Source organism: Rhinolophus sinicus, linkage group LG16 (assembly GCF_036562045.2).
Source record: "Rhinolophus sinicus isolate RSC01 linkage group LG16, ASM3656204v1, whole genome shotgun sequence".
NCBI lineage: Eukaryota > Metazoa > Chordata > Mammalia > Chiroptera > Rhinolophidae > Rhinolophus > Rhinolophus sinicus.
In genome coordinates, this window is record NC_133765.1 from 27,917,689 (window position 1) to 27,930,480 (window position 12,792).

A 12,792-nucleotide genomic window follows, 5' to 3' on the forward strand; every position below is an offset into this window, starting at 1 on the left:
CCTCTGTCCTTTATTTCAGCTCAAGCCATTTCCTCTGTGTGAAATTCTCATTCCCAGCTATGGACACTGGGCAAGGCCTGCCCAGCTTCCAGGCCAAGCCTGAATTTTATTTTCTTTCAGAAGAACCAGTAAAGCATTCCTGGTTAATAAGAATGTGGACTTTGGGTCTGCAAGACCTGCTTTGGAATCAAGTTGGCTGAACTTGAGGCAAGTTTCTTAACTTCTCTAACCCTTAGGTCACCAGATACGAAATAACCACCTCCGGGGTTACAATCAATAATAAATGAGGTAAGACACATGCAATGCTTGCTGCTCTTACTGTCTCTCTCGCCGGCATCCCAGGTCCACTTTCTCCAGGCCTGGGGTGGAGCTCCTATCACACTGACTAGAACTACTGACAACCACGACTGCCCACCCCTACTGTCCCAGAGGGAAGGAACCATGCTTTTATTTATCTCTGAATCCCTGAAAAGAGCCTAGAACACTACCTAACATGCAACAGATGTTCAATAAATGTCATTTGAATCAAATGCAGTGACTATCACATTCTCAAGCTCATAATTATTGGCGATTTCAAGTAGAAGAAAAAAACATCCCCAACAATTGGCTACAGGTGACCAGATGATCACGGGAAGGTTCCCTGTCTGGTTAGGGATGAGAGTGAAGCTCTCCGGGAAACCATTCTGTGGTAGGGACTCTTTTGCTCCAGTAATAATGAAAATAAGGACAATAAACAACTAACATGCATTGAGGACTCACTATGCCCCAAACACTACTTCTCAGTGCTTTCCCCACAATAAATCAGTTAAATCCTCAAAGCAATTCCTTGGAAAAGGGGCAATTCTCATCCCCATGTTACAGAGGAAGAAACTGAGTAGGCTGACCAAGTTTGCCTGAGTCTGAAAGGGGTTCCTGGAAAAGGAGACTTTCAATGCCCAAACCAGAGAAGTCCCAGGCACACTGAAATGAGTGCCCTCTAACACTGAAGCAAGCAGATATGAAGTAAATGTCCCAAGGTTCATGAGTGGCTGAACCAGGATTATGAACTCAGGACACCCATCACCTCTACTGCAGGCACAGAGAGGCAAAGATGAACCCACTGAGATGACGAATTAGCCAGGTCATAAAGCGGGCTGTCTACCACGCTTTCCAGCACAGTCTGACACAAGTCAGTACTCAAATGATTGTCACATGTTCTAGACATGCTCGCCTGTTACTAACAGCATGACCTTAGGAAAGTCATTTAACATCTCTGGGCCTCAGATATTTTCATCTTCAAAATGAAGGGGTAAAACTTTAAAAAAAAAGGGGGGGGGGGTTTCCTTGTCCATGGGAGATAGAAGTGATTGATTAAGCCACTCCTTCCCACTTTATCTGAAATTGGGCCTCAGAATCCTTCTTAACCCAGCACACTGGGTATTCACAACCCATTTGTAGGAGGTGATGCTTAGCATGAGCTCTAAAGCCAGTAGCTTTACCTTCATAGTCTGCTGGCACTAAACTATCTTCCTGAAATTGTTCTGGTCTCCAGATTTGGCACTCAGACTAACATCCAAAGACAGGAAACAGATGGCAGCAGCAGTGGAAGGGACAGTCTCTACAGACTGCATATGGTCCGGTCTTGTGCTATGGATACTTCACAGGACAGCATGGTGAATGAGAGCAGGGGCTCTGAAGACCACCTCGACTCAGAATCCTGGCTCACCATGTACTAGCGGTGTGACCTTGGACAAGTTACCTGACCTCTGCTTCTCAATCTCCTTAACTACAAAACGAGAATAGTACCTATGTCATAGGGTTACTACAAGGATACAGTGAGTTAATACGTGTAGAACTCCTACCTGCTATATGTGCTAATATTACAACCCTCAAAACCACCCTCTGAGGTAGACACTATTATTTAACAGATGAAGAAACTGAGGTTCAGAAATCACATTGCCCACAGTCACACAGCTACTTAAGCAGCAAAGCTAGATTCACATACTAATTCCAAAGCCTTTGCTTTGCCACAGTGCATCTCAGCAAACACTCAAATGCTGAATAGAAGAATCGATGGTGAAATAACAGTGATTCTTGATTATCTGCAGGAGCTTGCCAAGCCAGGGCCGCTGTTACCTTTGGTACCTGCCTATTCCCTACTGGCACTGCTATCCTAGCTGGCTCTGCAATGTCACCTACTTTAACCCCTTGCCCATCCCCACCCTTAGCATATAGAGAAGTGACGGCAACAGATTTGGGCATCAGCCTACAGAAAACCAGGACACACTGCTGAGTCTCCACTTCTGAGAAACGGGAGAAACCGTTAAGATTCTGATTATTGGTCTTCCCCTATCGGTAAAGTAAATTTCGTTATTTTCTAGATCTGTATCTTTTAGGGAATTGAGCAAACACAGATTAGAGAAAATGGGGGGAGGCAGTAAGCATGTAGGTATCTAGGCTCTATCTTATCTACCTTCCTTCCTTAGGGACCCTCCTACACATACCCTATGTATCTTTTGGCTTAATAATCAGTTATCAGTTAAAATATCTCTTCTGGTTAACACGTAAGTTCCTAAAGCTAATATACTTCTCATCATGCTATTATGTCCACAGAGAGTGAGCCGGTGACCATGTTTCTAGCTCATTCCATCTAGTGCCTTCTTTTAAAAAGCAGGAAAGGTGCTTATAATAGCTTTACCAAAGATGGGGCTTGGGTGTCTCTAACACTAGTGGAAGAGACCAGAAATTGATTCCATTCCTGCCTCTGCCCGGAAACTAGACACAGGCGGGAGCTGAGCAGGCAGCTGGAAACAGGTGACACAGAATTGGTGTGTTCTTCCAGTGACTTCACAGTAAGGCACGACCTGAAAAGGTCCACCAACATCCAGACAGCAGAAAGAGGTAGGATGTCCAGCTCTCCAATTACATTTTTAGAAACCAGTTCAATGGCGCCTACATTTCCTCCTTACTTCACAGCTGGTAAGAAAGAAGAAAGTGATCTGGAAAATAACAGATAATGTGTTTCCCTCCTGAAGGCTCTCATGTGCTTATTAGATAAAGTAGGTTTCATCAAAACCAATTACTCTTTGTATTCTAAACGGTTCCTTTCTTTTTAGAACTGTTGTACTCATGCCTTTTCAAAGGAAAGCAATCTCTTCTTGGCCTGTAACTGTGACTCTCTCACCACTACTGCCAAGGGAGAAACCCCGAGTTATCCGGCAGGGGAAAGGGTCCTAGAAAATAATAGTGTTTTCACCTCTAAAATTTGCTCTGTATGTGTGTATACAAGGTGAGAGCAGATAAAAACAAATTCCCAGGGAAGCACTGAAGGAGAACGATGAAAATGTTGAGTGTAATTTGAACAAAAAGGTTTAGGGGAAAGGACTAGAGAGGGTAGTGGTTAGGAAACCTGGCTTAGAATCTGAAAGACCTGGACTCAGCCATTTAGTGTCTGACCTCGAAGTTACTGAACCACCTTCGGTGTCTAAAGGAGTCTGTTGCTTTCTCTGAAAACGGGTAATAACAACAGTGTATTGTCTCCAGGGTTCTTATGAGGCTTAAAGGAGATAATGCAAGAGAGGAGCCCAGCACTTGGAACAGGCGCTATTATTATTAACCAGTCTGCCTTTTTTTGCCCATCATTTTACAGTAACACTATTTGCCGCCTACTATTTAGAGCACTCACCATGACTAGGCACAGTGCTGGGCTCTGGGTTTCATAGAAGCAAGTCTTGTTTGATTATATCAATGAGTCAGCCTTAAACTTCGGAGTGTTAGTACCTTCACAGATTATTGCAAAGATTAAGTGAGAAAATGCCTCCTAGGAAGGGTTATAAGCGCAGCAGGCCAGTCACCTGTGGCAGCACGGAGCCTCATCCATTTACCCCATGGGAGTCGTGGAAATGCTAAGATTTTGGGGGTAAGATGGGAGGTACTGCTCGAGAGTACCAAACAAACAATACCCTCCTCAATCGCACAGCTTTACCTTAAGGTTCTTCTTGTGCTCTGTGCCGTTGGCTCCGCCTCCTGGAGACCCCCTGAATGAGTGGCGTCCACACCGTCCTGTCCTCAACAGCCGGGCTCAGCTCCCGCAGATTCGCGCCTGTGGCTTCTTGGATGGATTCAGCCCATCTCCTATTTGGGCTTCCTGTTTTCCTGCTGCCTTCTATGGTTCCCAGCATTGCTGTCTTTCCCACAGAACCTGCCTTCGCATGAGGTGCACCAAGTAGGACAGCTTCAATTTTGTCATTTTTACCTCCATCGATGTTTCAGGCTAAACGCTCTAGGATCCACTGGTTCGTCTTTCTGGCGGTCCAGGTATCTGTAGAGCTTTCCTCCAACACCGTATGTCAAACGAATCCGTTTGATTCCTATCAGCTGTCTTCACTGACCAGCTTTTGCATCCATACGTGAATAATCAGGAATACAAGGTTCCCTATCTAAGGTTAATTTTATTTACTCAATTTTTAATCGGACTGTTTTATCCTCTCCAACAAGAAGACAGTCCACTTCATTTACGGGTCAACACCCTTACACTGCTCTTTACAAAACTGAAAGCTAGTCTTTGACATCATTCCGCATCTTACTCTTTATAACGAGCAAATGTCTAGGCCACCCCTTCCGCCTCCCCAGCTTCCTCCCCCCACATTCACTGGAGGGAAAACCTAAATTTCAATCATTTATCAAGTCAATGAATATAACACAGAATCCGTATTGGTTTTCTCTCTGAAAGTTTATTGTTACTTAAAAAAAAAAAAAAAAAAGACCCCTATACTTTTTACATTTTACATTCACCTTTCAGGACATTTAATGGTACCAGTTAATGATGTTATTGTATAAAAGGCCCACCAGTTGCTTGAAATGGCTGCACATTTTTCACCATGTTCTGGTATTAAAGTGGTATGAACTCTTTGGAAAAAATTGGGGTAACATTAAATACCGAGATTTCAAATTCCCAGATTAGAAACAAGATTTTTAAACCAGGAGGAAATTTAGTAAAAATTCAAGGCTAAAAGGAAATGCTAATAGAAAAACAAAAAATGAGAACACTGTAAAAAATAGGATTTTCCCCCAAGTTAGGTTAAAAAAATGCAACCAGCCCCCAACCCCCCCCCAATATTTCTCTTAGAAAAGTCACCCAATCCTGCACACAGGGTCTCGCACACAAATACAAGTAGTTTGATTTGTAGATCTGCCTCTGGCATCTTACACTGGCCCCAGTTAGAAGTTTTTCTAAAAAAAATTAAGCTATGTTAGGTAGTGAACATCCATCAATACTGGTATCCAAACGAATACAAACATCCTGGCTTTGGTATGACTACAGAAATAGGGAAATTGTTCAAGAGGACACTGGCTTAGGGACAGAGGGAGGAGGGAGGAGGAGACACACAAAACTCCCAAGAGGAGGTAAAATAAATATTGGGACACATCCTCAGCAAACACTGTGTATAATCCTTGAGGCAAATGCCTCGCGTAAGAGGTTCTTGCTCAGAATCACACATGTACAGGTTCTTGATCGGAACTGTCGGGACCAAGCTTTATTGGAAGTATCACTTGCAGGGAATAGTTTGAATCTGGGAATTCATCTGGTGCCCTGGGGTCTAGTGAGGCTCGAAGACCTTTTGGAATAAGAATGGCCATGTGGGCTAAAAGCCAGCCCCCTCTTAATCCCAAATCACAAAGGCTGTTTTTCGCCTATAGTTAGCTTTGCCCATCACAAAGCTCCTCTACCTCCTAACAAGGGGGACCCTTCCACCCTGGTCAACACCTGAGTGTTGAAATGCTGATTTTTCATCTCTAGAGTCACTAAATAAAAAATTAAATCTGGCATCAAGAATATAATTTACTGTGCTGTGTTCTCAAGTCCATTTCGCCTTTTCCTCCATTTTCACCAGATCACGATTTTAAGGGTTGTGAGATTTCTGAGGTGCAGGACGCAGTGACGGGGCGAGACCAGGCCTAAGCATGGCCTCAAACACCCTCAAATTTACAGAAAAGGCCAAAGTGCCCCATCCTTGGTCTTCAAATAGTTTACTTCACAAAAGCACAAAGGTGCCACCAGACAATGTGAGGGAAAAAGGCAACTTGTTGCTGCTTCGATGCTGAACCCCCAACAGTTATCAATACAATCCTTTACAGAAAAAAACAAACTTTGGTGTATTGTTAGGAAGACAAGTTAAGACAAACATGAAAACAAAAGCAAAAACCTTCGATGGAAACACACACTAAATAAATCGCGATAATTTCCATCACCGGGCACTGGAAGATAACCAAGAGCTACCTGATATTATGGGATGTTTCACACACCACAGTGACGATTCAAGCAAAAGAGAGTCTCCCTTACAGCCAAGGCCGCCAAGAAGAAACAAAAGGTGAAGTCCCGTTTACTGTGGACTTGGTTCCCTGGAGTAAACATCCTAATAATGGGGGACTCGGGGCAGAGAAAAAACACAAAAGGCCCAGGCAACTTTTGATAAACAGCATCCTTTATCCTGTTTTCTAAGTGAGATTCCAACACCAGGAAAAAAATAAAATGAGAGAAAAAAATAGATTATAAATTAAAACAAAAATCTATCTGTACAAGTCTTTACTCTGAGTAAGGTTTGGTCTCTGTTGAAGTCAGGACTTTGGAGAAGGTGATTTATTTGTCATCACAGCCCCTGACTTGCTTTGGGGTGTGTTCATCAAGAGACACAACGACGGGAATCCTGGAGACCAAAGAAATTACTTACAGAGATTTCCTAGGATGCGGAAAGTCTACTGGTTGCCCACAGAGATGCTAACACTGGCTCTAACCCCAAATACTTTATAAACATCATCAGGTGGCAACTACAATATTAAAAACCCCACCACCCAATGAATCATTTTTCTCATTATAGGAATGAGGGGGAGGGAGCGGGGAGTGCGGAGGAGGCTGTTTCACAAGGATTCATTAGAAGAGTGTAGGTTTAGTGGCAGCCACAGCAGAGCTTTCTTTGTCTTCGACCTGGGCCAGACCTCCTGGGAGGCTAGGAGGCCCAACAACAAGATTCCATGGGTTTGGAACGGCCAATGTGCAATAATGGCATTGGTGACTAGAGTGCAATTTGAATTATGAGTGAGAGTCTGTAGACCACTGATTATTGTACCACCAATCTCACCTCCCCATCTTCAACAGACAACCCAGATAATCAGCCTGTAGCAGGTACCACTTCACCTACTTGGGAACAGGGGAGAGAAGTGAATTACAAATGAAAATGTCTGAAATGACCACTTCTTGTTCCAGCTTGAGCTAGAACAAATGTGTTTGAATAAACCACTTGCATTAAATAATTTAAAATACTGTATCTTCAGCACATGATGAATATGAAACGTCCCCTCCCCCAGCCCCAATTACTTCGGTGCACGTAGTTCCTCCGGGCAAATTTTTCTGTCTGTTCAGCCAGTGGAATGGATGGCATGTGCCAGATGTTACACAAGGTATTTATTTCTCTGAGAAGGCTGCGAGCCAGGAGAATCCATCTCCTTCTTCTAGGCCCTCTGCCCCAAGCTTCTGGGGGAACAGTGAATTGGGCTCAACAAGAGAAGTAGTGATGTGCTCCACTATCTGATTTAAAACATGAAACGCATCACAGAGTGTATCCCTTTCTGTTCCTCTTCACGGTAGAAAGAACTTAAGATAATTAATAAAAAGAGAAGTCCCTTTGAACTCAAACAAGGCTTTAAAAAGCACACACACAAGGCAAAAAATAAAGAAATAAGTCAATCAAACTCCCAATACTCCTGTATAGTCTCACGGCGACTGATGGCTGGAAGAAGTCGAGGCAGGAAAGAATAAAACAAAGATGGAAGTGGCTGGCCACAAAAGTGCCTTGCAGAATCCACCACCGTGTTCTCCATTTTCCAAGGTCAAGGAGCAATTCCCAAGTTAAACACTTTCTAGTAAGAAGAAAACGAAACAAAATACCACTCCTGAAAATGGGTCAGGGGAAGTAGAGTACTGGAGAAAGTCAAGCCGCTGACCTCCGCCGGATCACAAAGAGCCCACGCTGAAGCTGGCCCAGGTAAATCCTCATCTTGGTGCTGTCACTGGTCTTCCTCACCCAGATCTGCAGGGGAGAAGGAAAGGAAACAGGAGGAGAGAGGTTAAAACTGAGGAGTAAAACTTCCAGAGCATGGAAACACTTGCATGCAGTCGGTGTGGGCAGAAACTGACATCCTCCTCCTGTCTACTTGGGAGGTCTTCCCAAGCGCCTCTGGACCGCTGGCCTTCCTACAGGGAGCCTCTGGTGGCCGGAGCGAGCTGGCATCAGCCCTTGGACTCATCTCTCCCAGCCACCTCTCTCACAACTTTGATTAAGAAAATGGAAAGCACAATGGCATTGGGTTCCCTCTGGCCTTGAGCTTAAGGACTCTTTTTGATTTGGTTTGATTACAGCACTATCAACATTCAAGATACATATATTCATGAACTTAAACTTTCAATCAAATTTGGAAATATTTTCCTTACCCCAAGGAACTTTCACATTATAGCCTTTCAATACTCTGGTTTCCTGGTAATTAAGGCTAATGGTTGTGAAAGGAAAAGAAGGAAAAACATTTTTAAAGATGCCCATGAGTGAGCTAAGGCCCACTTAGGATCAAGAGGAGGTTAAATTAGCTTAAGACAGTCCTTCCGTCCTGACCATATCATTCTCCCACAGAGGGTATCAAATGTCTTACATTTTACAGGCAGACGCATTCTTCTGTAGAATTGAGAAAGAATTCTGGCAGCAGGGGACTGCCAGAGCTGACAAGTGCTCTCAATAAGTGGCATCCGTGGAGCCAGGGATGGGAAGGACAGCTGGCACACCTGTGCGAGGGGCTGCTGAGCACTCACTGTGTGCCAGACACTGCTGACCAGCCTGAGCCTTCTCACCATCACAACTGCCCCCAAGAAGTAAAGTAAGTACTGCCACTGCCCCCCTTATATAGAAGAGCAAGGCTGAGGTGCATGCTGCGTGTGAATCCTGGTACCTGAAATCAAAGCCCCTGGCTCTTCTCCACCAGCCCAGCCCCTGACTCTTCTTACCACTTCTCTCACATGTTTAATTAACATGCTAGTAGATGGAGCCAAAAGCATAATTTTTTTAAAAAAATCTGCATCACACTCATACATGCAAGTATGAGTTTACGGATATATCTTCGGTCTCCCCACTCAGTTTTCAGATTTTAAAAAAGCTTACTCTCAGTTTCATCTCAATTTCTTCATTGTGATTATTTAGCAACAGAGAGACTTTAAAGTCAAACACACAGGTTTAAAAATAAAATTACAGATCTCACATGAAGCTGAACCTCTAAAGGACCTTGCAGAACCATTTTAAACTGAAAACAGACCCCAAGGAGGGCTGAACTGGGGAGTCCCCAATATGCTCAGGCACACCCACAAAATCTGCCCAGAGTCAAGTTATGCTAAGGCCAAGTAGCTCCAGTGTCATTTAGGATGTGACCTGAAAAATGAGCTGGAATACTTCCAAGTGAGAAATGTTTTCCTATTACTGGAGTTGCATGCTTCTGTCTCACTGAGGAGACATGTCAGTGTCACTGTTTCCTTGTCAGACCTCACTGACACTCTATTATGCCAAAGGGTGACAATCTTCAGCATAGACAGAAAAAAAATCTAATTTGCATTTCTATTGTCCTGAAAAATCTTGAGGTGTCACAGAGGAGCACACTGCACTATTTCAGTTTAGGAACTAGGAGGTTACACATGCTTCGTACAGCAGACGACGCAGCCAGGCGCAAGAGCTCTGCTGTGAAATCATAAGGCCTCTTGCTGAAGAACAGCAGGTCTATTACATCCCCTGTTCTGGTTCTGACTTGGCTTGAGGTGACACACACATCCTGAGCCCAAAGAAGAATGGGTACATTTATCTGGAAGGCTCTCCCTAATTTCTAAGTAAAAAATCATTTTGCAAACCAGTCACATTTGCGGGCACTTTCAATTCAGGAAGCTAGGGGAACAGAAGAGGCTTAAGTTATTTCAGAATCCAGTTTCATTAGATATGCGGTGCACTGGCACAAATAAGTTACAGAGCGTAGACACACAAAAATCAACTTCTTTGAGACATTTGTGGACTGATAGGAGATCCAGCCAATCCCAGCTATTCAAGGTTTAAACTTTTCTAACTACTAACAATACAAGTTACACATTGCTGCCACCCGCTAATGAAGGGTCAGCGAACTCACAGGTCAGTCACATCATCAGTAAGCATGACCCTCTGAGCTGACTTCAGAACCAGTCCCCTTCCTGTATCAGTGACTAGAGGAGACCAACACCTCATGGCATGAGCCTGGCAGCTGCTTGTTCAGAGGCACAACAGGACGTGTCAAATTGGAAAGACAGCAGCAAGGAGTAGTATGCGGATCAGATCAGGCCAGCACCCGTTTATTAACCACTTACTGCCAGACCCTGTGCCGGGGGCTCCTTACCTCCTCACAGCACAATCTAGTAGTACACATGAAAGTTCTAGAGAAATAACAAAACGTAGATGGAGTATGCTTCCCAGGCAGGTTCCATTTAATAGGATCTGAATGCAATAGGATCTGAGTGCAGGTATCACACAGACTTGCCTTTTGTTCTTTCCCGTTGTCCAGCTGGTGGTTCCCAAGTCAATCACTGTACACGGAGTTCACAGATACCACAAGGAAAACACAAATCCACGTATATTGTAGTCAACAACGAAAAAGATTTTCAAGGGTGTTTTGCCTATGCGCAATTGCTGCCTGAAAGCACTGACTTTAGACTCTAACCCACATGTAACACCATACTTTCGTGGTGACATTCACACTACAGGTTTGTCACATTTTGCTTTCCCTACCTCATTGGCTCCAACAGAGCTGATCACACAGCTCAGTTTCTGGTTGTCCTTGGACTCCAAATAGATGGCTTGGCTCTTGTGGTACCTGCCAAAAACAGGTCACAAGTTTATTTTCTTAACCACTTCTATCCTCTTAACAAATTTTAAGTACACAACACAATACTGTTAAACACAGGTTTTTTTAAGAAGGGAGGAAAGAAGGAAGAAAAAAAGAAATCATCACCACAACAAAAAAAATGTAATTAAAAGAGTCTTAATTTATATTTGAGGAAAAGTCTGAATTTCAGGTTTAATTTAAAGTCTTCCATCCTTAGATTAGATTAGATGACCTCCTAATCTTCTTCTAAATCTAAAACATATTTCTTGGTCCCTCTGCAGAGGGGAAAAAGGAAGTCAAAGATAGGGCTAGGAAATTAACTCTCTATTTACTTTATTTGGACTGTATGATCCAGCTCAAAAAGTAAATTATAATTTTTCAAGTAAAACCTCTGTTTTCACCCCAAAACACTGAAGAAGGTTGGGGAGACAAAACGAATAGATGGGTTTAAACAACTGTCCTACTAGTTTTTATTTTCTATTTGTCCAAATGAGTCATCAACAAGAGGGAAGGCCAAATTCAGCCCTTACTTTGTTCACTCATTCAACAAACAAACACTCATTAATCACTTACTGTGTACCACTGACTACACTGCAGGTTGGAGGCAGACAGTGAGCAAGGCCATAGGGCCCCTGCTGTCAAGGAACTTCCAACAGTTGCAGTGAAGGAGATTAAATAATCACACCTGGCAACCACTAACTAGGGGAAGTTCTGAGTGTTGTGACATGCACCAGAATATCCAGTGTGGCCTGGTCAGTCAGGAGAGCCGCTTAGAAGGAATAGACAAGACAGACACTCCCCTTTCAGCCCTGCATCGATTCCCTTGGCCTGTAGTGCAGGACCACCTTCATGTCTTCAAGTTCAGGGACAAGGCCAAGGATGAAAGTGCGGAAGCCAGGGCCAAAGCCCTAATGGCACAACAGCTGCCACAGGATGACGGAGCAGCTGCTCAATTATAAGAGTTGGAAACCAGCTGAGCTTCTGCTGGCAGCCCCAGCCTGGGCCAGCCTCTATTCAGTCAAGAACATAACCTTTGCTTCATTCTGGCTGCACAGATCTGGCTAAACAGACCCACTAACTCGTAAATTCCACCGCAACCAAAATGGATCTCCCAGCAAAGCACTGAATCTTACCATTATTTCTGTGGGGGAAGAAAGCAGACTTCATTTTGCTGATATAATGAAATAATCTACTGCCAAGATATCACAGTAAAGAATGTACTTCCCTCGCACAATGAGCTTTTTCCAATCTGGGTCCTAAGCACTCTTTAACCTGCTACTTAGGAGCTAACAATTCAGCTTTCCAAGTCAATTTACTTCCTGAAAACACCGTTAAAAGAAATCGAATCATAAATGCAATTAGAATAGCGAGATTGGTTTAGTTCCAGCTTCAAAGTTGCTTTTGGCCAGAGATTAGTTGGTAAACTGGGTTAGGGGACCTTCATTATGCTAAATATGTAATATCACAAGATTTGAAATGCACAATGCATGAAGGCTGAATTAGTTCACAGCAAAACTCAAACTAGAGTTTCCCTCCCACATCTAATACTAATATCTTGAGTAATGGTTAAAATAAAAATATAGAGGGGAGAACATTCACAGTTATTCTATGGGGACTGTGATTTATTAAAGAGATAAAAAAACAAAACAAAAGGCAACTAGCCTCAAGTCATTCTGACACTACTTTCTAAATACTTTAATAAAGGAAGGTCACAGAGATGGTGTAGAAATATATTACTGGGCGGAAACATGCTCAATATACTAAATAGAGAAAAACAACTATGTCCACTATATTCCCGTGTTTGTAATAAGACATATGCATGTTAGGTGTATCATACACACACACACACAAAATGGGTAAATTTATATATTAAAATGT

The 12,792-nt window shown here is 43.2% G+C and overlaps 1 protein-coding gene across 2 annotated transcripts in view; it reads right to left on the minus strand.

The window, feature by feature from the left end:
• Positions 1 to 4,692: 4,692 nt before the first annotated feature.
• Positions 4,693 to 12,792, minus strand: part of SUDS3 (SDS3 homolog, SIN3A corepressor complex component) — a 34,027-nt gene continuing 25,927 nt past the window's right edge. Inside the window, exons 11-12 of one of the 2 annotated variants that reach the window (XM_019753973.2) lie at positions 10,818 to 10,902; positions 4,693 to 8,066 (exon numbers count right to left, since the gene is read on the minus strand). In XM_019753973.2, the coding sequence (XP_019609532.2) occupies positions 7,968 to 8,066; positions 10,818 to 10,902 (184 nt within the window). In that variant the 3' untranslated portion in view covers positions 4,693 to 7,967. The remainder of the gene's footprint in view (positions 8,067 to 10,817; positions 10,903 to 12,792) is intronic. The other variant, XR_012492556.1, reaches the window with a different exon arrangement.